Source organism: Mya arenaria, chromosome 1 (genome assembly GCF_026914265.1).
Source record: "Mya arenaria isolate MELC-2E11 chromosome 1, ASM2691426v1".
NCBI lineage: Eukaryota > Metazoa > Mollusca > Bivalvia > Myida > Myidae > Mya > Mya arenaria.
Genome location: NC_069122.1, coordinates 33,168,269 through 33,195,645, shown reverse-complemented (window position 1 = coordinate 33,195,645; position 27,377 = coordinate 33,168,269). Strand labels below are relative to the sequence as shown.

At 33.5% G+C, this 27,377-nt stretch overlaps 1 protein-coding gene across 2 annotated transcripts; it reads right to left on the bottom strand.

Annotated features, from left to right (window-relative positions):
• Nucleotides 1–135: 135 nt before the first annotated feature.
• On the bottom strand, nt 136–27,340 carry LOC128214430 (F-box/LRR-repeat protein 4-like). Of its 2 annotated transcripts, none has more exons than XM_052921016.1 (18): nt 27,276–27,340; nt 25,208–25,457; nt 24,630–24,720; nt 23,429–23,558; nt 19,985–20,083; nt 18,579–18,721; nt 17,806–17,946; nt 17,213–17,310; nt 16,199–16,269; nt 13,797–13,866; nt 13,486–13,592; nt 12,624–12,733; nt 12,050–12,179; nt 10,258–10,350; nt 9,083–9,190; nt 8,027–8,113; nt 7,444–7,548; nt 136–6,621 (listed from the first exon to the last, which is right to left on the bottom strand). In XM_052921016.1, the coding sequence occupies exons 2-18, from the start codon at nt 25,454–25,456 to the stop codon at nt 6,492–6,494; spliced, it is 1,962 nt and encodes a 653-aa protein (XP_052776976.1). In that variant the 5' UTR covers nt 25,457; nt 27,276–27,340; the 3' UTR covers nt 136–6,491. The 2 variants fall into 2 exon arrangements, with proteins under 2 accessions (XP_052776976.1, XP_052776898.1); XM_052920938.1 differs by lacking the exon at nt 27,276–27,340 and adding an exon at nt 27,071–27,269.
• Nucleotides 27,341–27,377: the final 37 nt, after the last annotated feature.

Genomic DNA, 27,377 nt, shown 5'->3' with positions numbered 1-27,377 from the left:
TCCCCACTTTTCACTGGACCTGGGGGGAGGGAGGGGGGGGGGGGGGGCGTGGTTGCAATTGACTGGTGCACAAGAATTGAGAAATAAACCTAGTAGATTGATAGCGTGATTCTTTTATACCTGCATTATAGAAAATAGTTATATAAAATGATAAAGAAGTGATATTTTTTAGTGTACAGTAAACACAGAGTATGTTCACATACATTGTACATGCATCATAATTATGCTAAATAGAGTTATCTCACTTGGTTAAAACAGTAGGTTGCAAGTTTGAGTATATACCGGTAGCCTCATTGCAATACATCACTTGCTGCTGAGATATTAAATTATGTGTGCTAGCAAAAACTTTACCAAAATTTCCAAGTCGAATAATAAAAAAGAAATTATTCACATTATATTCAAAAAAGTATTATCAAACTTCATTAATCCAGTAGGTTAGATAGTTGGGAACACATATCAAAAGTTCAATGCAGTACATGATATATTTGCTGAGAAAATGACCGAAGTTGTTAACCGTGTTTACATGAAAAACCTTAACCAGGTGTGACGCCAATGCTAGGGTGTGTGGTATACATGTAGCTCTTCTTATTCTTCGAAAATGAGACTTAAAAATGTGTATAAATTTTTGTACCCGATTGATTGAATATAACTTGAATTTTGAGAATCAGATATGTCACCTGTCAAGAGTGCCAATTATTTTTTGTTAAACTCATTATGACCATGACCTTTGGCCCCAAAATCAACCTGGGTCATCAACTGGCATTATGACCATGACCTTTGGCCCCAAAATCAACCTGGGTCATCAACTGGCATTATGACCATGACCTTTGGCCCCAAAATCAACCTGGGTCATCAACTGGCATTATGACCATGACCTTTGGCCCCAAAATCAACCTGGGTCATCAACTGGCATTATGACCATGACCTTTGGCCCCAAAATCAACCTGGGTCATCAACTGGCAAGATAACCAAGCTTTGGCCCAATATTTTTTTCTTCATTTGGAATAATTTTTTTAGTAGTTTCTTGTGCAAAAGGATGTGTAAATATACCCAGACAAAATGGCAGTAATAATCAATTAGGATTTGAACTCACATCTTAACAAAAAAAAATCTCAACCTAACTACCCTTTATTTTTTGGCAGTGAAATTGGTAACAAACAATTAATTTATTTTTAGCCTAAAGAGTTTTTTATAGTTTCGAAGGCGATGATTTTAACGCGAGAACAACATATATAAACAAGGGTTGGGTATACATGATTTACAAATACATGGTCTGCTAATTTCAAACAGAATGCCAGAGTGTAAAGCTGCACTTTCACAGATTGACAGTTTTGACAATTTTTTATATTATTGTCTCAGAATCAGCTGATTCTGTCATCAATGCCTTCAATTCAGTGATATAAGATAACTCACAATAAAACATTTATTATCTAAATTGAAAAGTGGCAGAAAATTTCAATTTTCTTTAAAGCGTTAGTTTTAAAGCGTTAGTAACGCTTTTTAGCCATTAAACATGAATTTTCAACTGTATATATGAAAAAGTGTGATCTAACCTTAAGTCAGCCTTCTTTAATATATCACTTAAATCGCCAGATATTTATGCACAATTAGATGATTCCCAGACAAATAATAAAAAAATGTTGTCAGAACTGTGATAGTTTAGCTTTTACATTGAAACGAGTTTTTTCTAATCACAACTTGAAAAGCTTGCCTTTTTCACAGTTTTTATCAGATAAACCATTGAAAAAAATCAAAATTTCTCCCTGAAATGTCACTGAATTGAAAAATAAAATCAAATCATGTAAGTAAAATGTATGTTGTTAGGGTGACATTGTGAAATGCGGCTGGTGGATTATCGCTAAAATTTGGATTTTTAAATTTAATATAACACAGTAATGTTAAGAAACAACCCTATAACATTACGGCATGAACAACAAGAGCCGTCATAAGACAGCGCGCTCGACTACGCCGCTTTGACTTAGAATACAATTATGATGTAATATTATACCAAGCTTGGTCTCTTTATGTCAAACCTAACTAAAATTATTCGATACATAAGGTGACTTTGATGTTGCCCTCCCACCAGCCCGCCCAAACAATGACGCAAGTCATTCAAATAACTTGATTTCCCATTATGAAAATGTGGTTAAGAATATACAAATATGCCTTTCAAAGGAAATAAATTTTTTTTTTAAAAATCAAGGGCCATAATTTGTATTCAGGCTTAAAACAGAGTTATGTTTCTTGATGTAAGATGGTCGTAAATAATTTTGAATTTTATTAAGTGCATTTAATGAACAGTATAGAAGTTTTTTTTATTTAACTTGCCCTTAACTTTTACTTGCCTAAAACTTGAACCTAAGTCAATCAGGGGCCATAACTTGTATTAAGGATATGGAGTTATGTAACCTCATTGGGTGATGGTCCTGAACAACTGTGTGAAGTATTAAGTCAATTGAATGAAGGGTATAGAAGTTATTAAACAATATCCCAACCTGCCCTAAAACTTTAACCTAAGTTCCATAGTCAATCAGGGGCCATAATTTGTATAAAATACAATACTGAGTTATCTAACCTTATTATGAGATGGCTCTGAACATCTGTGTGAACTATTAAGTCAATTTAATGAATGGTATTGGAGTTTTAAGTGAAAATCCCAACTTGCCCTTAAACTTTAACCTGCCCTAAAACTTTAATCTAAGTCAATCAGGGGCCATAACTTGTATTTAGGATAATATGGGGTTATGTAACCTCAATGTGTGATGGTCCTGAACAACTGTGTGAAGTATTAAGTCAATTGAACAAAGGATATAGAAGTTATTGATAAATACTTAGTTTTCCAACTTGCCCTAAAACTTTAACCTAAGTTCCATAGTCAATCAGGGGCCATAATATGTGTAAAGAATAATATGGAGTTATCTAATATCATCATGTGATGGCCATGAACAACTGCCTGAAGTATTAAGTCAATTGAATCAAGGGTATTGGACTTATAAGTGAAAATCCCAACTTGCCCTAAAACTTTAACCAGACGCCGACGCCGGGGCGAGTAGTATAGCCCACCTATTCTTCGAATAGTCGAGCTAAAAATTGTTTCAGTTATTAAAAAAAAAGATAATAAAATGAACACTCTATTATATTTGCAAACAAACATAAAAGCACCAAAAACAAGATCAAAACAACATAACCGACTGTCATAGCAATGTTATAATTATTTTCATTGTCAATTACTTTTACTAAACAATTTAGACGGAATAATTATTAAAGCTGCACTCTCACAGATTGAATGTTTTGACAACTTTTTCATTTTTTGTTTTGGAATGAACCAATTTTTGCGAAAATCCATGGAAACCAGTTATATAAGACTGCTGACAAAAGATTGGATCGCAAATTTTTACATTTAAGTTCAAAAACTTATTTTTTATGCATTTTTCTAAAACGGTTTAAGCCATAATACATGCAATTGGATCTTTTGTCAGCAACCTTTTATCATTGGTTTACAGATATTTACGCAAAAATTTGCTCTTTCCAAGACAAAAAATAAAAAAAGGTAAAAATGGTGTATCTGTGGGAGTGCAGCTTTAAAGACATGGGTTTTTATGTTACTTATTTAGATTGTTTTAATTATTCTTTTGTATTTACAATTTGAATATTTTTTTTTTACAGATATCACATATAAGCTGTCAATATTATCACAGTTAGTATATATCATAACATGATAGCCCCAGACATAAAAAGTGACTTAAAGGAGCTTTATATAGGTTGTCGCCCCAAATAATTTTGTTTTAAATCCTAATGCATTATTATGTTTCAATGTTCTGTCAAGTGTTACCTATAATGTGCCCATTTAAAGGGAAACGCTCACATTTTATAGAGTCAGACATTGAAAAAAATAGAACTTAGTTTATAATGCTTCTTACAGTAAAAAAAAAAATCAAATCTTAAAAGATATACTCTTACTACCAAATAAGATTTACCACAATTAAAACAAATGTTTTAATATACAAAAATGATGAAAACATGTCAAAAACAATGGTTCTTATGAAGAAGGCCGAGTTAAATATGAAAGGAAGGTGCAGAAAACATGATATTTCTACCTTATGAGACAATAGTAGATCACAGTAAATCTTTTAGCAGTCACCAATAATTTATTATTTTTCGCATTTTCAGCTATTGAATTCTGTGAGCCAGCCCTTTTAACACACTGCAGTAAATAAATAATGATAAAATAAATAATGATATTTAAGGCCCAAAACAAACCATACGAACATTTACATCAATTTCTGAACATATTATGAATTATACTCTGAATCTGACAAGAATATCATCTCACAAACCTATCTGGTTTGGCCTGAGTAAATCTGACAATAAAAGTGATAGAACAAAATTAGCCCACTACTCTGGATTATGATTGGTTAGAAAAACGAAAACAATCAGAGAACTGAAAGATGAAAGAGAGGTAATTATACATTCAATATAAAAATTTAAATACAGAAATCATTTGTATATAACTAGTTAATATATAGGAAATTTTATAGTACGACACTTTTCTGACGTCCTGTATCACATTGAGTTCGGTTTGTAAGTACATGTACATATCCGTTGATACCATGTAACAGTCCAGACAGATGCATGTTTATACTTGAACGACAGGTACAGGTTGTCAGAAAAGCATCCTATCTTAATGTCTCATAATATGCCCCATTTGATTATTTCCATGTTTAATTTACACTGCTTTTTGTTTAAACCAACAAAACTGTACACAATTTTACATGATTTCAATTTGGAAATGACCTCATAAATCGATCAAATTAATTAATAATTTAGAACATTTTCTTGAATATAAAAGCAAAGCAGCTATATGCTATTTAGGTAAGTGTAAGTTACGCTTTCAACAAACTTAAATAAACATTAGTGTGTAAAAGGAAGCACTCAACACATGCTACTTTGCTGATACCAGTTACGACAGTAGCAGGATACAGCGCACTGTATAATCAACGCTAGATATGGAAAAGGAAATTAATAGGCATATAATTAATATAATGATCACAGAGTAATACGACTGGACGAAAATAAATGAAAAGTTAAAAACAAATCATTTTGATATTAATCTAGTTTTACACTTGTACACTAGTGTGGAGATGTAAGTTTGTCCCTGCTTTTACACAATTGATAATATACATTTGAAGTTATAATTACATTACAAAAAAAAAGATGCTCTTACATAACACACATATATATATATATATATATATATAAAATCATTAGATTGATTGCTGCAATGCCATAAATAACAAACCAAGATACATGGAGATATACAACAGCTGGTGACTTGAGCTTGCCAGACGATATCCTTGAATTATCACCTGTTTACAGTAGCCAATTTCTGTTCATGATCCTTAAATAACCGCCTGTTTACAGTAGCCAATTGCTGTTCATGATCCTTGAATTACCGCCATATGATCATGATCCTTGAACTACCGCAAGTTTACAGTAGCCACTTTCTATAAATAATCCTTGAATTACCTCCTGCTGTTACAGTAGCCACTTTCTGTTCATGATCCTTGAATTACTGCCTACGCCTGTTTACAGTAGCCACTTTCTGTTCATGATCCTTAAATTATTGCCTTTTACACTAGCCACTTTCTGTTCATGATCTTTGAATTACTGCCTTTTACACTAGCCACTTTCTGTTCATGATCTTTGAATTACTGCCTTTTACACTAGCCACTTTCTGTTCATGATCTTTGAATTACTGCCTTTTACACTAGCCACTTTCTGTTCATGATCCTTGAATTACTGCCTTTTACACTAGCCACTTCCTGTTCATGATCTTTGAATTACTGCCTTTTACACTAGCCACTTTCTGTTCATGATCCTTGAATTACTGCCTTTTACACTAGCCACTTCCTGTTCATGATCCTTGAATTACTGCCTTTTACACTAGCCACTTTCAATCCATAATCCTTGAATTCCCACCCGTTTTATCAATATACTCACTATCTATCAATACAAAGCTTAACTACAGTGAAAGGTGTTCAAAAAAATCTTTGTTTCCAGTTTCATGACCTTCGCCTCTATTTTGACACCAAAACCCAAATTCTTTTTATTGCAAGCAGAAAAAACATTTCTGACCTTTAATTTAGGGGGATAAACTGTTTCTTGCACAGAAAAGAGAGTGTACATGTACCAAGACAAAATAGCACCCAGGTTTTCAGTATGAAAATGATATTCACACACTAATACAATGAAAACTACAGGGACAATCATAGTAGTCAAAAATTCTAAAATAAACATTGTTTAAACGCCTTAAAGACATTATGCAAGGGCCCTAATGACAATGAGCTACCATGACCAACCTACCATATATTTTTTGGAAGTAAAATACAAACATTTTTTTTGGCCTGAGAGTCCTGAACTACATGTACCGAACCTATGCTTTTGGCAGTGAAATTGGAAACAAACACTTTATTTGTTTGGTTTTATTTATGTCAATTTTGAAAGCTCTTTTTCACGTCTACTCGGGGAAATCTTGTGCTCCAATCATGAAGTCTGATCTTGTCTATACCAGTGCAGAAAGAAACATCGAAAAACTCCAGTTTTTCACACTGTTGTAACAACCTGAAAAAAAGAAACATTAATATGTTGTAAAAAATTAAAACTATGAACCCTATTTTTTCCTTCCAACCCTAACCTTTTCTTTTCCGGAATGTGGATGTTTTTCTCCATAATTTCTTAAAAAATGTGCATTTTTTGAGTGAATATGTTAAAATTTGACCATTTGAAACATTTTCCAATAGTGAGGTACCCTGACATTGGTTGGTTTAGTACTGAATCCCAGTTCTCAAAAGAAAAACAAAAGTGATATTGTTGTAAAGAAAAGAGCATGTGTAAAATGTCGCGATGTCATTCTCATTAAACTCCATGATTAAAAAAAAGACAGAAAATGGAAATTTACGTGTGAAATCATTTGACGAACATCTCATTTCAGGCATAATGAAAAAACCCCACAATGTTTAAAGGAGTTTATTGTTTGACACAAATTTACTAAAAGCGTATAATAAAACACATACAGACTGATGATATCAATGTATATACCATTTTATGGACCAAAAAAAGAGATATATATATCTCGTCTTTGTCTCTGTGAATACCGATTTCTATAGTCCATATAAAAGGGAACAACCCATCATTAGTCTTTAAGTGTATTATATGTGTTTATCTTTTCTTTATATCATTTCTTCATCATAGGTACATGTATGTTATGGAAAAAAATGTGCATGTATTTGCTATTTCAACATAATTGCAACCTCAAAAAAAATCTTGGACATTTTTGTAATGTTCCATCTTTGAAATGACTTCTGCAATACATGTTATGTATAACAGTCAAGTAACATTTTTTTGGAAAGAATATTAAGAATAAGAGTGTGTTTCCATGGTTACCTGGTTGCAATATCTGCAGACACCTGTCTTGTTCCAAGGATATCGAGCTGCTCCAGGTCCGGACAGTTGTTGGCGATTGCCAGGAGGTCCTCATCATCCACTGTCCTGTAATTTCAAGGAAACAATATTCCCTGATTTTTTTTCTACTATACTTCACATTATAAATCCAAGATATTGAGGCATTATGTAAATGTGTCCATTTGATTTTTGTATTGAGTCAGGTTAATCGACTAATAATAATACTTTTATATAAATAAATAAAAAATTCTAAAGGGAGATGGTCAATCTGTAACTGCATGTATCTTTGGGTTGTATGTTTGAGTTTGATTTTTTGCAAAATTCTCATGGTCTGTCATTTACAACTTCATAAAATTATAAACATTGCCACACATCTGTAAATCAAGTTCTAATACTGTTTCCATATCTCACCAGAAAAAAATCATGAATATTTAGCCCTCTCATTAACGAGATCTACAGTAGAGAATAAACAACTGTTATGGATCTCAATATCTTTACGAACAAATTAATTTGACGAAACACTTATACACACTTAAAATTGAAATAAGGAATGAAGAAGACCTACCTATTGGCAGTTAAAAATAATTTCTTGATTTTTTTGCAGTTTTCTACCAGAAATCGTATTGACCCAGAAGAAGACTTGATGTTAAAACTGAAACACAAAATCATTGTTATGAACATGGACAAGAATTCCTGCAGTATGAACAGTAAATTGAAGTGAACATGAAATAGTACCCAATTGACATTTAAGTTTTAATTTTATTTTGTATCAATATTTTTGTTGTCAGATGTACATTGTTCTGACTCTGCTCTTCTAAATTGTTTTAATTTTGATTAAATATGATTTGCCATTAAAAAATAATGCTGAAATGGCATATGAGACATTTTACCCAGGAGGGGTATGAAAGGAATTTCGAAGCCCCTTAAAAACTCGGAAACACATGTCTGTTATGCAAGAATCAAGCAGACTTACACATGTCTGTTATGCAAGAATCAAGCAGACAATGAGACATACACATGTCCGTTGCAAGAATCAAGTAGATTTACACATATCCGTTATGCAAGAATCAAGCAGATGTACACATGTTTGTAACGCAAGAATCAAGCAGACGTACACATGTCCATTATGCAAGAATCAAGCAGACGTACACATGTTTGTTTTGCAAGAATCAAGCAGACGTACACATGTCCGTTATGCAAGAATCAAGCAGACGTACACATGTCCGGTTTGCAAGAATCAAGCAGACGTACACATGTCCATTATGCAAGAATCAAGCAGACGTACACATGTCCGGTTTGCAAGAATCAAGCAGACGTACACATGTCCATTATGCAAGAATCAAACAGTCTGATCTTTTGGCAATTAGTTGCCCTCAGCAAGACTAGTGCCTTGAAACCAGAGTCCCTTTAATTACACTTTTAAACCTATGTAAGAAACATATGTCAAAACATGATCAAACATGTATACCTCCATCTTATACCCTTACTAATTCATAAAAAAATCCTTACAGTTCCCAGCCAGAGCCTATGCCCTCAAACCCGTTCATTACTGTCTTATACATATACATTGTACCTCCCAAAAGGATAGAAGTTGTCTACAAACGTATATCAGACCACCTACCACCATCCTATATCCAGTTCCTGAAGCTCCGTACACCCCACAGCCAGCTCCCTCAACCCAATATCCGTCACTGTTTTACATCTCCACAGGTCCAATGATAACAAGTGCCTGAAATACACAAGGAACAACATCTAAGGCATATTGTTATAGGCTTGGTATTTTTTCTCCCTTTTCATTGGTCAAGAGACTGTCACAAGATATAGAAAGAGAAATACACAGGCAAACTTCATAATGTTTCTGAATCTTGAATGTTTAACAGGACATGACTTTGAGCAACTAGAGATAGAATTAACGTCAGTGATGTCATTTTGTTGAAATAACATGTTTGGATGTATGGGGATTATTGCCTAAAGTATAAAAAAGCTCATACAGACTGATGATATTGGTGTATATCATGTAACCACATAAAGTGATATTTATCTCAACAATGTGAATATCTCTTTCTATGGTCCATAACATAGGAAAACACCTCATCATCAGTGACTATAACTTATGATGTAGTTTGTGACTTCTTAAGTAACATGACAGTTAGCTTGACTGTTTTACACTACACAGTGATTCTAGACCGAACAAAGATTCTAGACGAAATAGTGATTCTAGATGAAACAGTGATTCTAAAGAGAAAAGTGATTCTGGACAGATCAGTTAGTCTAGACAGATAAGTGATTTTAGACAGAAAAGTGATTCTAGACAGAACAGAAATTCTAGAGAGAACCGTGATTCTAGACATAACAGTTAGTCTAGACAGAAAAATGATTCTAGACAGAACTGTAATTCTAGAACGTAGATTCTAGATGGAACAGAGATTCTAAATTGAATAGAGATTCTAGCCGGAGCAATGATTCTAGACAGAACAGTGATTCTGCCCCAAATTGCATAGAATAGAGAAAAAAGATTAGGCACTGGAGGGGTAGCTACTTGGGAAAACAAATTTGGACATAAGCTCCCCTCGCCCCCAAAACCAAATATATATGGTTTAACTGTTGGTAGAGGGGTTTGCATCCTTCCCCACAAGAATTTTGGCTAAGTTTAGTCTGAACTGATGCAGGTGAGTGTATTCTATTTACCTTCTTCTCTAACAATGACATAAACAATTTCACTTGGGCAATGATACTGGGGTGGGGAGTAAAATAGAACATCTGTGATTACACCTGGTAATCACTGTAGAGCCTTACCTTGAGTGTTTTCCCAACACTTGCAGGATTTCATCACAGTTGTGGATACCATGGGTGGCGCCAATGTTTAAATGCCTGAGCTCTGGGCAAGATCTGAAACAATGGTTTTTGTTCTCAAACTGTACTGTACCCAAAAATGACTTGCTCACATTTTAAAAGATTAGACATCATTTTGTTTGTGTGTGTGCGAAATATATACAAAATGCATATAATTGTGATAAAGAATGATCAAAGTGTAAAAAGAGCTCTACTGTTAAAAATACATATAAAAGAATTACAGACACTTTACTACTTAGCTGAAAGGTGTAAGTTACCAGGATTAAGCAAATCTGACCCCCATCACATTCTTTTTATTGAAACACTTTATATAGATTTCATTAATTTATGTCTTTTTGTTACATAGAAGTGACTCCGGTATGAGCTAGAAAATAGCAGTAGCCATTCTCTTTACCTTTATGAAAAAGAGACATTACTGAACATTACTCTAGTTAAGTATCTTTTTTCACTAAAACTAAGTTTTATGTTAATATCTTTAAACTTTTTGGATATGACAATGGTTTAAGTGTTTGCAAGCCCAAAGCACTGAATACCAAATGAACATTTTTTTTTACGAAAAAATGTTTAATCTGATTATAAACACTTTTATATAATGCATTCATTACTACAGGTACGCATATAATCAGTAGATTTCTGGGTCCATACGCATATTCAACATATTCAGTTTGAAGCTCAAAAACCTTGGCCCCCAACCCCTCAAAAGCAATCCCAAGTTAGACACATAAACTACTTATATATATAAAGTTTCATCACTATCCATCAATCCCACAGGGCTTCCGTTAAAGGAAGTTTGGAAGTATATTACTCCCTAGTAATGGGTTAAAACTTCCTAAATTGATTCCTTGGAAGTACAAAAACTTCTATAATTTTGAAGAAAACTCCCAAAGTTGAAAGCTTGGAAGTTAAAAAAATCAAAACCTTTTGTCAATATTACTTTTATAGTCATAATTTCAATCAGTTTAAGTGTTTTTAAGTAAAATGAATTATAATAATATAAGTTAAAGTGAAAATTATTTGACTTTTAATATATTTGTTGAAAAATAGTTGAAAAAGATATTGTATTATGGAGACTTAAACTTCCATATTTCAGTATAAAACTTCCCAAAGTGATTAACAGGAGGTTCATACTTCCAGTTTCAAGTTCTTAATGGAAGCCCTGAATCCCAACTTAAGTTATTGGGCAGAAAACGTTTTTCTAGTTCCAACACCCCTCAAAAGCAATCCCAAGTTAGCTCTTCACATAAAAGCAACCTACAAGTTTCATCTGACACTATCGAATCTTGCTCTCCACATAAAGCACCCTACACACCAAGTTTTATTACTACCCACTAGCTCTTCACATAAGCAATATACATACCAAGTTTCATCTTTACCCAAGCTAGCTCTTCACATAAACACCATATAAACAAAGTTTCATTATTATCCAAGCTAGCTCTCTTCACATAAGCAACCTACACACCAAGTTTCATCTTTACCCAAGCTAGCTCTTCACATAAGCACCATACAAACAAAGTTTCATCATTATCCAAGCTAGCTCTCTTCACATAAGCAACCAACACACCAAGTTTCATCTTTATCTAAGCTAGCGTTTCACATCAACAACCTACCGTACACACCAAGTTTCATCACTATCCATCAATGTTTACTTAAATTATTGGGCAGAAACCAGTGCCATATCTATATCCCTTGGCAGAAATATTCAGTGGGGAATAATTAATTTAATTTATTCACTTACATAATGATAGTGGAAAGCGCCTTCTGGTCAATCATAGTACGATACAGGTTCAATCTCTGCAGCTTTGAGAGACTGGCCAGCTTCTGAAGTCCTTCATGTGATACTCGCGAACAGCTGTCTAACTCGAGCTCTGGAGAAAGAAAAGGGAGATAACACAAGATCAGTTAACACTAAGTTCAACAATGAAAATGCGTATAGTTAAGTTAAGGTAAATGTACGGCATAAGTCTCTGGAAAATATGCTAGTAATAGCTTGGTAACTAATTCAACTCATTTAAGCACTTCACAGCCTCGCATGGTTCAAAATATTATATGTTTTTACTATGGTCACATTTCAATATGAAAATTTTAAGAAAGTGACTTGAGTAAGGAATTGACCAAAGATGTTTTATGAATACAGCCTTTGAGTTTTGCATTAACATACAGTAAATACAGCAGAGATGTCAAATTCACTGTGTTTCAGTGTGAAACGTACCGAGGACAAAGAAAATGCTTTTGTGATATGGTCTCACTTCTTAGTTAACTCCCCATGCAAACGATTTAAGAAATCGAAGCTATAGAATGTAAGTACATACCCGATAGGTTTTTGCAGTGACGGACGATAGCATCAAGGCAGTTGTCTGTCACAAAGCTGCATGATGAGAGGTACAGACTTTGTAACGACTCCCCACATTCTTCTATATACCTGAAAGGAAATACTCAATGAGTTACCAAGTACTTCTTACATAATCAGTTATTTTGCAAATAACTGTAGGTTTATTTACCTTCACAAGGGTTTAATTTTCAAGAAGAATCAATGAAAACTTAGTAAGAACTCATTAGGTGTTTTAAATAAGCAGGTTATGGGCCCCTAACCTCCAGCTTGCCCTATCTTATAAACCAGGTTACGAGCACCCCCCTTCTTCCTGGCCCTAACATTTATCAGTAAGTTCAAAATTTACTATCTTAGTATTGTTTTACATATCCAATTTAAAACCATCTATTAACATGGACAGGGTATTACTAAACTAAATACACAGTTTACTGTATTTGTATTAACATCAATCATTTTTAATCGCATCCTTGGTCGAGCAGGAGGTAGAAGGTTTAAGTTTCACTAGAACATTCTTCTGCTATGGCCAGTTGCTGAGCCAGCAGCTAGTTAATTAATTGGTATTGACTGCTTCCCTTCCTAGCGCCCTGTATATGGGATAGGAGTCGGAAGTAATGATGTCAATCAAGGTTTCTTATAAGGCCAGCAGCACGTCCTTTAAATGAGAGGGGTGACACATTAATAAACAAGCACTTCATTTTTTCTTTATCTAACATTAATTTATGGTGACCTAGATGTTTTAAAGTTCCCATGCAACATGAAAGAAACACAACAATGACATACAGTAAATGTGTTTTACAACTCCTCAAGGACACATCAATAAAATAATACTTGTGATGTCGTACCAGCAGAATGCTTGCTCTGTGAGAATATTTCCATGGCACCAGGACAGATTGAGTCGCTGTAGAAACCGGCTTCTACCCAACATGCCCTTTAGGGCAATGTCATTAACCTGGCGACAGAATCAAGAATCAGAAAAATAAAATGTCTGCCATCTACAAAAATACACAACTGTGAGTTTTTTTATAGCTCATATTTGTTATTTATCACATTCCGAAATAAAAGGAATTCCTTGCAAAAAGGAAATATGATCATGCTTTAATTAGCTGATGAATATTTGCGAAGAGTAGTATGTTTTGAATTTTTATGTCCAAACCTGATTCCAGTAAGGTTGTAGGTTCAGTTCCTTGTACTGAAATGGGTCGTAACTGTGATCGCGTAACAAACTGCAATAGAAATGACAAAATAATAACGTATAACTACTGTATTCCATTGGCTATAAATTATTTTACTTTTAATACTAATAAAAAGAAACCATTGATTAAACAGTTAAGTTATTACAATGTAAGGGTGATTGCTACATCATAACTTAACAGAAGCATCATGGAGTGAAAGCCTGCCTACGTTTGTTGTTGCTTTCAGTAAAAACAGGGGCATAAAATGAAAAAATTATTTAAGTCAGAGTTATGGGAACAGGGGCATAAAATGAAAAATTATTTAAGTCAGAGTTATGGGAACAGGGGCATAAAATGGAAAATTATTTAAGTCAGAGTTATGGGAACAGGGGCATAAAATGAAAAAAATATTTAAGTCAGAGTTATGGAAACAAGGGCATAAAATGAAAAATTATTTAAGTCAGAGTTATGGGAACAGGGGCATAAAATGAAAAATTATTTAAGTCAGAGTTATGGGAACAGGGGCATAAAATGAAAAATTATTTAAGTCAGAGTTATGGGAATAGGGGCATAAAATGAAAAATTATTTAAGTCAGAGTTATGGGAACAGGGGCATAAAATGAAAAAATATTTAAGTCAGAGTTATGGGAACAGGGGCATAAAATGAAAAATTATTTAAGTCAGAGTTATGGGAAAAGGGGCATAAAATGAAAAATTATTTAAGTCACAGTTATGGGAACAGGCGCATAAAATGAAAAATTATTTAAGTCAGCGTTATGGGAACAGGGGCATTAAATGAAAAATTATTTAAGTCAGAGTTATGGGAACGGGGGCATAAAATGAAAAATTATTTAAATCAGAGATATGGGAACGGGGGCATAAAATGAAAAATTATTTAAGTAAGAGTTATGGGAACAGGGGCATAAAATGAAAAATTATTTAAGTCAGAGTTATGGGTCTTGCTAAACATGGGCATATTGTCACTGGTAATATGTGTACAAAGTTTCGTATGATTATCTGAAACAGTTATTATTAAGTTAGGCTAAGGCAAAGCTTTAACATAAATACCATTATACAGTTAAAAAGGCCTTGCTACATATGAGCCTACTGTCACTAGTAACATGTGTTTAAAAGTTTCATTTGAATGTCTTAGCAGTTATTAAGTGATGGCAAAGTAAAAAATATTTGCATCACATTTTTCATTTATCAAAGGGCATAACTTGACAATATATTAAAGCCAGAGTAATAGGCAGGGTTCTCAATAAGTTTCAGTTGAACCGTCTCGAAGAGTAAAGTAACCGACCAGCTTCTACTTATTCTATTTAAAATTGATTTAGTTTTCCAAATTTGAACCGGCCCAATTGCCATTTGAAAGTCCATTTTGGCCGGCAGCCGGTTCTTATTGAGAACACTGGTAATATGCCTTGTAAAACATGTGCATATTGATATTGTCACTAGTACCATGTGTATAAAAGTTTACGTGAATATGTTTAAGGGGCTGTACTCCGTATGATGAAATAGCAAAAAAAAAAAAAATTGTCGAAAACTGACATAAACTTGGTATCGATGTGTACAATGCATTGAAACTTACAAACTGAAGTACCACATAGTTTACAATTAATTCATTTTTTCACAGTTTTTTCATATTTTTCCATTAAAAAGATTACTAAGTAGCCAGGTGGGATAGAATTAATTCCTTATGCGTGATTGGCTAGTCGATGTTATCACGTGATATTACCAAGTTAGGTATATAGCTTAAATATTCCAACTGTTAGGGTAAGCGTTCATAGCACAGTGGACACAACACTGGACTTCAATTTTGGCGACACGGTTCGAGCCCGGTCTCTGACTCGATTTTTTTTTTTTACATTTTGGTATTATTTTTACAATTTTTATGATATCAAAGAGTAAATTGTTTTATTAAATAATTGCCCTGAGATTTGTTACAGAAAAACTCTTTTTTGGTGCCAATCTGGTGTACAGTCCGTTTAAAAAACAAGTGTTAAATAATGGCCCTGTTTAAGATTTTGCATGGCTATTTCAAATTATCAAGGGGCATACCACAACAATTTCAGAGGGATATATATATTATTTCACACAATTATGAAGTCAGAGTTGTAAGCCTTGGTATAACAAGGCATCTTGTCACTGGCAATGCATCTACCAAGTTTCATCTGAATATCTTCAAAAGTTTTTGAGTTATGGTCATGGGTAATATTGGGACACCGACAAAGATTCCAAGGTTATCAAAATAACTTTTTTTTCCTGAAATATCCCACACCATCTAAAAATCCTACTTGTTGGCATAATGTGATGCAACTTTCATAACTTTTTTTATCTTTTGGCAATAACATTAAGAGTTGAAGATAAACAGTAAGCCTACCTGCAGGTCCGAGCTACCCGACATAAAGACATCACATCGAGAAAACTCAGGATCAGCTGAATAACTTCCTCCTTTGTAAAAGAAAGTTCATGGTACAGTTTCTTAGATTCTTGTAGCACAAGTCATAAGTAACTTGCAATTATGGTTATTCTGTAAGCTTGATTGTAAAGATAGGTTGTCACATTCGTGCAATAACTTAATTATTGCATTTAAGGAATGAATTGCAGGCTTGATGTCATTATCGGGGTATGAACACAATTGGGCTGGTCAAAGTGTGTGGAGTCCGAATTGTGTTCATATCCCCGATAATGACATCAACCCCGCAATTCATTCATTATATTTACACCAATAGTTCATTATTTTGTTGAAAAAACTTCATTTCATTTAAGAAAACGTTCCACTAATCCTTTCTTACCCATTCTGTAAATAGAACGACCCTACTGTAACCGGAAACACTTTTCAAAGTTGTCACAATAACGCGGGAAAAGATCAACCACTTGAAATCACTTTTAAATGTAAAAATGAAACACTTATAACAACAATACATTTAAAATATAATAAATTACCACAAATTTTACGGGACCTGCTGACACAATACAAACAATAACAAGATCAATAGTTTCCAATTATATTGTTATGCGATGAATTGCGATCCGAACATATCCGAAGATGTTGCGTTCATCGATTGATAAACGCAATTGCCGATTCATTTAAGGAATGGAAGTTGAGGTGTAAATATATAGAAATGAGAGCAGTTATTGAGTTCTATCATTAAGTCAACATGTTAAGCGCTATGTATTAACTTATTTGATTCACTAAAGAGGTTGCGAAACACAAAGCAAAAAAAAGCTGTGATAGAGAGTAATGGACTGACAAACAGACGGACAGTGAGACTATAGACTTCTATATGACACCCTTCTATGGCATATTAAATCCACTTCAACTTTAAACAATATGAGGGTTGAACACAAAATAACATGCCATCATTTTTGCAATGCTCTTTTAAAGACTTACAGGTAGAAGACCAAAGTATCCATTGTCAGTTTCTGGGTCATCTGTACAGCCCTGGGTTTCCTGAATGTCGTTACAGCATTCTGCTTGAACCGTTTCCTCTGGAAATGTAGTTATGAATATAGTTAAGAATTTTAGAACATGTATTTATAGTTAAGTTTTATACTAGTTTTTTAGGCTTCATTGTGATGACAAGCTTTAAGATGATATGAAGCACTCTATATATGAATTTGGAGTTGAGCTAGAAATAAACTTCTCACAACTTACAATGTCAATATTCTACACAGTAATCTCCCTTGACAGGAAGATACCTCTGCCACCACGTACAAAATATTGCTTAATTTCAGCTATAAACTTTTTTAAGAAATTAAATATTTTTTTCTCACTGCCATTTAATTTTTTCCATTTCTTAAATTTGCTATATATTTGAAATAAAAAAAATGCAATATTTTGAACACTGTCAATTGATTTTGATTATCATTGTGTGTTATGCCTTTTTTTACAATGGCTACTGTACAACAAAGGGAAGCAACTGCTGTGTGGAGTTTGTAAGTCTGCATGTCAAATTCTCATAATAAATGAAGTTCAAACCGTACCTCTATTTTCTTCCTGTTTACTTGTTTCCTCTGTGTCGGTGGACACAGCCTCCTGTTTGACCGGTGAGCCCGAGCCCAGGGTCAGCTGACCCAGCTTGGAGGTTGCCATGGTAACATCTGTCTCATGCTCGCCCTCGTCATCTAGGCAAGGTATAAAACTTGTACAAAACATTGGGCCAATCCTAAAGAACTTTATTAAAGTTAACAATGTGATTAACAGTAGCATTGTTAACTTTTAAATGTGAAATAGTTGAACGTTACTGTAAGGGAAGTAAACACTGCATGGAGATTGATAGTGCATGAGTGAAAAGTGTTTTGTTCAAAATGAGCATTTGAACAAAAAAGATCCAATTTAGAATAAATTCTTGCAATATGTCAACAACAGCGGCCAATTGCATAAAACTGGTTATCTTTTTGGTTTTATCAAAGTTATCCGATATTGTTTTTGATTGGTCAATATTAGGGCTATTCCATTTAAACATATAACCCCCGGGGGGAAGGCACTTTTATAATATACCACCCCCCTACAGAAGCAAATTTACCCTTTCAGGGTCCAAATTAGCAAAAATAGACACCCACCCATATACTATTTAAATAATTGCCTTCCCCCCAGGGGTTGTATGTTTTACTGGAATAGCCCTTAATGAAAAATAAGTTTTAACCAATCAAATCATTAAGATTTAAATACTCGCCAAAAGATAAAGCATGGACAACATAACCAGGTTTTATACATTTGACTGCAGATCAGCATAAGCATTAAAACAATTTTTTACCAGAAAAGGTACATTCTCTGTGGATAATTTCATCATCAATGAGGTCCTCTTCATTTCCAGGTACCTTACTGCCATATAACAAGACGTAGTCTAACTCTGTGTAGTAGATCACATGTTTATGGCATAACTCGAGCCTGATAAGACTGGAAAATAAAGCAGAATATCAAGTGATAACTGTTTCCCTTGTTGTGAGTAATAACATTATACATATTCAATATGGTGCTATGAATATTACATAGAAATATTATTTTATTAATAAATTCTTAATCCATTATATATGTAGTTCCATTTTTACTAGGGATAGCAACAAGTACCGTAGTAAAATTGGTACTGGAGTACTTCGACAATATTTCGATCGAGTACTTGGGTACTCGGATAACTTAAATTGGTTTTCGGAAAAGACAAGTTCGTATTTATGCATGTATCGTTAATGTAAGTTGTGCGTTGGTCGATATATTGGCCATTTTCATCTTCAAATAGGACTGTCATTATATACCGGTACCTAACAGAATAATCAATAAAAATAATTTCATGCTTTGAATTCATCCTTTTCATGTCATTTTACACATACAAATGTACTACAATATGAATCATATTCGAGCGTCTAGTTGATCGAGACTACACTCAATAATGAATAACATCCAAAAATACAATGAACAAAAGATTTTTAAAAAATTGTTCAGTTGTTAACCCTACGAAATAATAGTTCAAATGCAGATTTGCATACTGTAATATTGTTGTTTTCCTCATTAATATGCATAATTCCTCAATTAAGATATCCACCAATAAATTGTGATAATCACTGCAAAAAATACGCCCATGCAGGAACCATTGCTCTTAACGGTGGTTACTAATTTGCGCGTCACCGTCCATTGTTTAGTGAAAACTTTCTAATTGGTAAACAATATAAGTATGTAGGAGATGTCCCGCTATCAAAACTTTGCTAATTGACACAAGTTGTTATTTGCGAAATAAGGGCCCTTTGTTGACAGTTTGCAACTCTCACAACAACTGTCAATAAATTTATTAGGGTTAATTTTGGTCACAGTGGGGGATTAGAGGGACTGTAAATTGTCTTATTGGAAACGTGCCAGATCTGATACTTACGTTTATAAATCGTGTATTTCCTGAATTTTATAAAAAAAAATTTTTTCAAGTACTCGAGCAGTGATTTGGTATTCGGGTACTTGGATGATTGATTGCGTACTCGAGTACTCGGGAACTCGTTGCCATCCCTAATTTTAACATAGAAATTTTTGAAATAACACATGAATGTTATTTTTTTCTGTACCAATATTAAGCATGGAAATAAATGTTCACATATTTCTGATTTAAAGATCGATAATAGTTGTCCATGTGTATTATCGATTATAAAACTTGTCCGATTATCCAACACTAAGACTCACTCAGTGGGAAAAGGGCACTTGGCAAGTGGCGGGCAGAACACCCGAGATTTAGCCGGAGCCCTTGACGCCTTGCCCGACCACAGCGTCTTCCAATGCACACTGAAACAAATGAACTAGTTCAGATAAATCATTGTATAGGGGATGTAACATGAGTGGTCATTCAATATGGAGTTTATTAAACTTGTTTTCTAAAATTGATACAAATGCAACAGTCCGCTGAAGGCGGTGGATGTGCGTTCATAGTATAACATTCCGTTATAGACGGAAGTACGCTCATATTACTCATGTTTACTTGGTTAGCAAAGCCTGGGCTCTGTGTTGATTGAGAATTTACTGTATATAAAGACCAGTGGACCCCTTCTGCTTTTCTCTGAAGGGATAAGTTGGTGTTTGTTGGTCTCGCACGTTACACAAACAAGCCTTGGACAGGTTTGATAAATTTTAGTAAATTTGTTTAATTAATTTCATATTAAATGATCCTAAAGGTGAAATGTATCATTTCAGGGGCGTACCAAGGCAAAATCCAGTAAGCCCCTGAATTTAGATCATAAATACTTATTTAATTAATAACATCGCTTAATACATAAAACAACACCATAACGCATGCTCATTTTCAACAAAAATCATTTTAATTGATCAAGTTACTTAAAGATGCTGTCTTATCGAAAACAAAGATTCTTATGAAGGATACTGAGTTTAATTTGAAAGAAAGGTGCAGAAAACACTACCTTATGAGACAATAGTAGATCACAGTAAATATTTTAGCACTCACCAATCATTTAATATTTAATATTATCAAATACATGGTAACAATCGTGTTATCAGTAATTATCATTTTCCATATATGCATTACTTAGTAAGTAGTTAAAGGTTTACTACTCAAAATTCATGTTTGTTATACATGTTTATGTATTGATTTTGAAGAGTGTCACTTTAAAAATATATAATGACATTATTTCATGCTGATTACAAAACAGCTCTTTATTTATGACTTCATTTATGATATAAACTATCTTTCATCATGATTTGACATCATCAAATTTACAATTTGAAATATTGCTTCAGAACCATTACTTTTATTTTAAAACATTTACATGAAACCAAATTTTGTAAATTTAAAATTTGAACAAGCCTGGCAAATATCTCTTATACAAGTGACTAAATAAACTAAATAAATGCACTTATTTAGGGGTGAAAGTTGTTTAGTGGTATACTGTAGTTGACACGCAAGAGGTTGTGGGTTTTGATCTCCTCCAGAGGAATTTTCTCATGGCCTCCAAAAACCCACTTGTCTGGCTTCGTAACAACAACCCATACTAATAAGCTCGGGCATGGAATTGAACCCGGGTGCCTCGGTGAAAAGTGAGTGTGCCAACCTGACTGTGCTAACCAGAAGACTATTATGGTAATTTCTGTATTTATGTAATAGTTAGAGGACATGGAAGTATAATTTTAATGATTAAGAATGGGCGGAGTGAGCAAAATGAACAAGCCTTACTTAATCATATAGATATTACTTCAGGTCATCTCACTGACTTAGAATACAACCCCATTGGCTGACACATTTTTCAACGCAAAATCTGACACAGGGATTGTGTATCTTATGAATGGCAGTAGGAAGACCTTAAACACCCTTGCAAGTTGAAATTCTTAATGATTAAGCCTAGTGTAACTAATTGATTGCCTATCTGCAATTTCATTACTGCAAATGTAGGTTGTATTCTAAACAAAAGATGTGCTTATGGAGGGAAAGGAATGTTTGTATACATATTTGTGCTCAGTATTTGTTCTGTACATGATAATTAGATATGAAATAATGATACAAGATTACAGTGTGGTTTTGTTCTTGATACAGGCAAAATAAATCAAGTTTATCCTACCGTAATCAAAACAATTTTTTCTTGCAAAAAAAAATTTAAACTTAAGACACCATATTCATATATCACACAATATTATTTCCAAGTATGGCAATAAACATTGAAGGCTTTTATGAGTGAAAGAAAAAAGAGAGCTCTGAATCATGGAACTTGTGCGTCTAGCAGCGAAATCTACTGATACTCTGTTTTCATGAGATAAAGAAGAAAAACTAATTTCAGGGTTATTTGCCTTTAAAGCTGCAAACTCACAGATTGCCTGTTTTTACAATTTTTTTTTTATTTTTTGTCATAGAATCAGTCAATTTTTGTGTTTATTTCTGGAAAACAGTGATATAAGACTGCTGAAAAAAAATCTGATCTCAGTTTTTCTTATTTACTTTCCAAAATTGATGTTTTATGGCTAAAAGCATGACTAACGCTTTAAGAAAAATATAATTTTGGGCAGTTTTCCTTTTGGGCAGTTTTCCAAACAATTGAGATCTGTTCTGTAGTGATTTAAAGCTTATGCGACTAAATTGAAGGCATTAAGGCCATACTCAGCTTATAATATCTGAGACGTTTTTTGTTTTTTTTGTAAAACTGCCAATCTGTGTGAGCACAGCTTTAATTGTGCGTCTAGCAGCAAGATCTATTAATACACTGTTTTCATTAGATACAGAAGAAAAAATAAACTCAGTGATATTTGCCTTTAAGAGTGAAAGAAGAAAGGTGATTAGAAAATGTAGCAATTATGCAAGTCAGAATTGCCTTAAAAGCCTGGTAACAAAACTGCAATTTCATAGTAGCAAGGATAAAGCTTTACTTACGTGCTGCAATGATATGAAATATTTTAAACCAATTTTAATCAGGTAAAGAGAAAGTATACCGTACATGTCCTATAAAACACAAAGGGCGCAGGCCTTTTTGAGAAACCATTTTTCCCCCTTTAGCAACTTTTTAAATTCCCTAAAATCCAGTCAAAAATATGAAATACCCAAAAATGTGTACAAGTGTAAGAAAAATAGTGCACTGAACGCATGGCTTTAATATATCAATACACAACTTTCGGCATGAATGAGGAATTACTTTTATTGCACGCGTCATTGTATACTATAGGGTATGGTTTTTCAGGAAGACATCTACATTATGCTCTAAAATAGCAGCTGATGGAAAACCTTTCATCTGAATAAAATTGCATTTTAGATATAAATTGCAGTTTATAGAGTTAATCATTGATCATGTTGCAGAATTGGAAATAGACACACAAAAAGACCCCCGTAGCGTCTATTAGGGCATGTGCGTTTAAAAGGTCATTTACGGTAAATTGTTTAACATGCATTGTCTTATTTGTCATGTCTGAGTTATCAATGGTAATGACTAATGAATATAAACAGGAAAAAAGATTTTCCCCAAAATTGTGTGGATGTTCTTTAAAAGCATGATGATATTCATATAAAAAAAAGGATTTAAAAGCTTTAAATTATCAAAAAAAATAATTTCATAATTTGAACCCTGTCAGGAATTAAAATAATATATCATTTGTTCAAACGCTTAACAATTTCATTAATTTCAATAGATTACTGCTTACCTCTGGTTGCCTGTATCTACGCAGGAGCCCATGGACTTGTCACAGGCCAGAATCCTCACTACACAACCAGGGTTGTAAGTCTCATATATCTCAAGCTTAATTGGATAAACCTTACGCTGAAAGACCAGCTCTGAAAAATAGTTGTATTTTCTTGAATATACGATAATTTTTTATTTCATTTGATGCTTTCTGGTGATTTATTGAAAAATAACTTTGGATTATATCCTGATAAACTGGCCCCAGTTTCTCTAAACTTTTTAAGCTTAACAGGCTTAAAGGGACTGTACACCAGATAGGCACCAAAAGAAGTTTTTTTCTGTAACGAATCTCAGGACAATTATCTAATAGAATGTGTTACGCTTTGATATCATAATTGTAAAAAAGGACCAAAATGTAAAAAAAAAAATATGTTGGAGATCGGGTTCGAACCCGTGTCGCCAAAATTGCAGTCCAGCGTTGTATCCACTGAGCTACCACAGCTTTCTCTAATTGGGTGACATAATTAAGCTATACACCTACCTCGGTAATATCACGTGGTAACACCGACTAGCCAATCATGCATAAGGAATGAATTCTACCTGGTAGACATACCCTGTAATCTTTTTTAATGGAAAAATACGAAGTAACTGCTAAACTTAAAAAAATTGTAAACTATGTGGTACTTCAGTTAGTAAGTTTCAATGCATTGTACACATCCATGCCAAGTTTATGTCAGTTTTGGACAATTATTTTTTATTTCGCTATTTTATCATATGGAGTACAGCCCCTTTAGGTAGCTTATTTTAATTAGCCAAAATACATACTTAAATTGAATTTTGATAAATGAAAAAATGGTTTATTGTGATTATCATAAAGACCATTTCTATCTTAAGTATAAAAAACTCATAAAGAAGTTGACATTATGCAATTGATTGAAAACAGAAAAAAGTGAGCTTAGCTTAATCCTGTTATAAGGGTATTACATGAAAACACTTTAAGTTTACCTATCTTAAACAATGGAATATTGATGTACCAGTATACAATTAAAAACTAACAAAAATGTAACATCAGTACAAACAATGGTTCCATGGATTTTCTGCATTATCTTTTAAGCAATGGTCCATACAGGTTGTTACATCTACATATTAATTTGTTTTGATCACAAAACTGCATCTCTTTTAACCATCCTATATATGCAATTTCTTCCACAGTAATAGCATACCTATATAGTCCTGACTGGTAAACCACTCGGGAGTTCTGGCAAACCTCTGCCTGCCTGACGGTGCCCGGTCCCACCAATCACCATATGTCCTCTATAATATCAAAAAATAAAACCAACAAGCAAAATTTTCACAAAGAAAGAAAAATACTTGCCAAAATCTAGCTATAGCACAAGTTTTACTGACTGGAGACTAAGTTAATGACTGAGGTTCGATTTTTTTTTTATCTCAACAGGTTAAAAATGCGCATAGATATCAAGTTAATAATTATTTATAGTTACTGATCTGTTATGCAATATGGTCTTTAAATAAAAAAGTTACATGATTTATAAGACAGCATAAATTTTTTATTTATAATTTGAATAAACACTTAAATGTGACATACATAATTATGATACATTATAAGCCTATATATCATGACAAACATCGACCTTGTTCCACTACAAGTACTAATTAAATTATTATTCATTGTTTCAAATCGAAAATAATATTATACTCGTTTATAGAAAACTTAGACAAGATTTATATCACTAAAAACTTGTTTATACTTCAATGTTAGTAACAGATGATGACAACTTACAAAGACACAAGCCTGTGTAAAGTCTCCATAGTTTGGGTAGACATTTCCCCGACCGGCAAGATTGCTGGCAGTGTAAGATATACTTGTCTCACTTCCATATTGTGAACTGAAGTCTGAGACCTCTAATGCGTTGAAGATAACTATGTCAGACTTCTTCCCTTTCTTGCAGTATTCATCTATTGGATCTGTATCCTTAGGAGGACTGTTATGACTCTTAAATGCCAGCATTTTCTTCACCCTGGACAGCATGCTTAAAAAACAATTAATAATAGAGCTTTTTAAAAAGCATTCACACTTACAAATATTCAAGAATGCTTACATTTGTTAAGTTCAAATAAGACTGCTTTAAATCAAAATGAAAGATTAATTTTCATGATTGTGTGTTGCTACTTCTAAAATAAGTCCACATTGTAAGGTCTGGATATTTAATAGAAAATATCCTACCATCAGAGCCAAGAACAGTGAGCACTTTGCACACTTTTTGTCCCAGATATACATTAGTGATCAGGAGTGAATGGCAGAATATATATTCATGGATAGGCCTAAACATTTGAAGAACCAAAAGTCTTATTTGTTCAGTTGGTAGTGTTTTAGGGTTCATCATCCTCAGCACCCCAGCGTATCATAACCTATATGATATATTTATACAATGCCAAGGATGGGATTCATGAGTTCAGGTCCAGCACTTGGCCAATTCTTCTTCTTTGGTGTGCATTAGTTTTCAGACATGGGTAAAAACTGAATTAAATGACTTTGTGTTGTTCATTGAAAATGGCTGTTCAGAAATGTTGTGTTGACTGGTACCTTTTACTTTTAGGACACTTTTTATAACGACTAACGACATACATGCCATATTTCTGGAGACCATTCGAGGTTATTTGTTCAGAAAGGCTGAAAATTCATGGGGATTTTAGTAGTATTTAGGGGGATTTTTTAGCACGTCAAAGTTGGCGCAATTTCATAGTATTTTTAGACACACATACGAAAAAATGTATTTATTGCTATGAAAACCTTCTACTTTTTGAATATACAGAATTGTTTTATATATCACGATTATTCAATATTCTTATGATACACTGTCATTTCGTACTGTAATGCACTTGCAGAACAAAATATGTCATCGGAAAAATATGTTTTCGAGATAATTAAATTGGTTTAGCTTCCTCCAATGTCAATAAAAACATTCTGCTTAACTATCAGCTATGATGACGTCAGACAATAAGAGAATGGAAATAGATTTTAGTAATTTCTGCCTTTTCCAAAATAGTAATATTTCTTTGCCTTTGATCATTACTACAAATAAATTAAACATTTGTTGTAAACAGTAAAAGTTTCCTGTTCATCAAACCTTTTTTTTAAATATTCATTGTGATTTATACAATCATTTCTGCCTTGTGGAGTTGTTTGTTTACACTCAGTTTCACTCACATACTGTGGTTTCACTTTGTCATTATTGCCTGTTGTAAAATCTCTCTAAAAAAATAAAAGATTCTTCTTTTTTTCTAAATTCCAGGGGATTTTTATCTCCCGTTCGGAGACCAAGAAATGGATCTAAATCCCGCCTGGGGATATGGCATGTATGACGATTTACAGCAGTTAAGCCAAAACAAGGTACAGGATAAGGAAATGAACATCATTATGTTGAAGCACAGACTGTTTTAGAAAACACTTTCATCCATGCTTGGGCTTTGTGCCATTCTCATAGAAGTGTTCATGGTCAACATGCAAAAAAGCTGAAACAGTAATTTAATAAGGATACGTCAAACATTATATAACAAAAGTTAAACACTTCAGAAAATGTTCCGGAAATGGGACTAACTTGTGGAGGCATTTAGATGACATTAACACTACACTAACCCATACCTTCAGTGAGCAACCATTATTTCTGGCAATCTTTTGACTGTTAGCTGGTAACTTAGCTGATTAGATCAACTTGAACATAGTTACATTCGTTTGAAAACCGTTTTCTTTATGGTCTGAAGTTAATTCTTTAGTAAAACGCAACAAAATGATAACGATAACATATGGAACATTATGTCTTTAACATGCACGAAAACGTAAAGCTTACATGCGTATTGTTTACGTCTTTTACATTTATTTCCTCAAATTATATGAGTTGTATGCCAACTCCGCATTACAAGCCCTCAAGTCCGAATTATAAAGTAGGATT

Excerpts from the sequence above, each read along its gene's own strand:
- LOC128214430 (XM_052921016.1), bottom strand. The coding sequence starts at position 25,456 with ATGCTGTCCAGGGTGAAGAAAATGCTGGCATTTAAGAGTCATAACAGT. Across the intron at positions 20,084-23,428 it reads GTAGATACAGGCAACCAGAG|TGTGCATTGGAAGACGCTGT; the intron begins GTAAGCAGTAAT and ends CATTTGTTTCAG. Across the intron at positions 6,622-7,443 it reads TCTGCAGATATTGCAACCAG|GTTGTTACAACAGTGTGAAA; the intron begins GTAACCATGGAA and ends TCTTTTTTTCAG.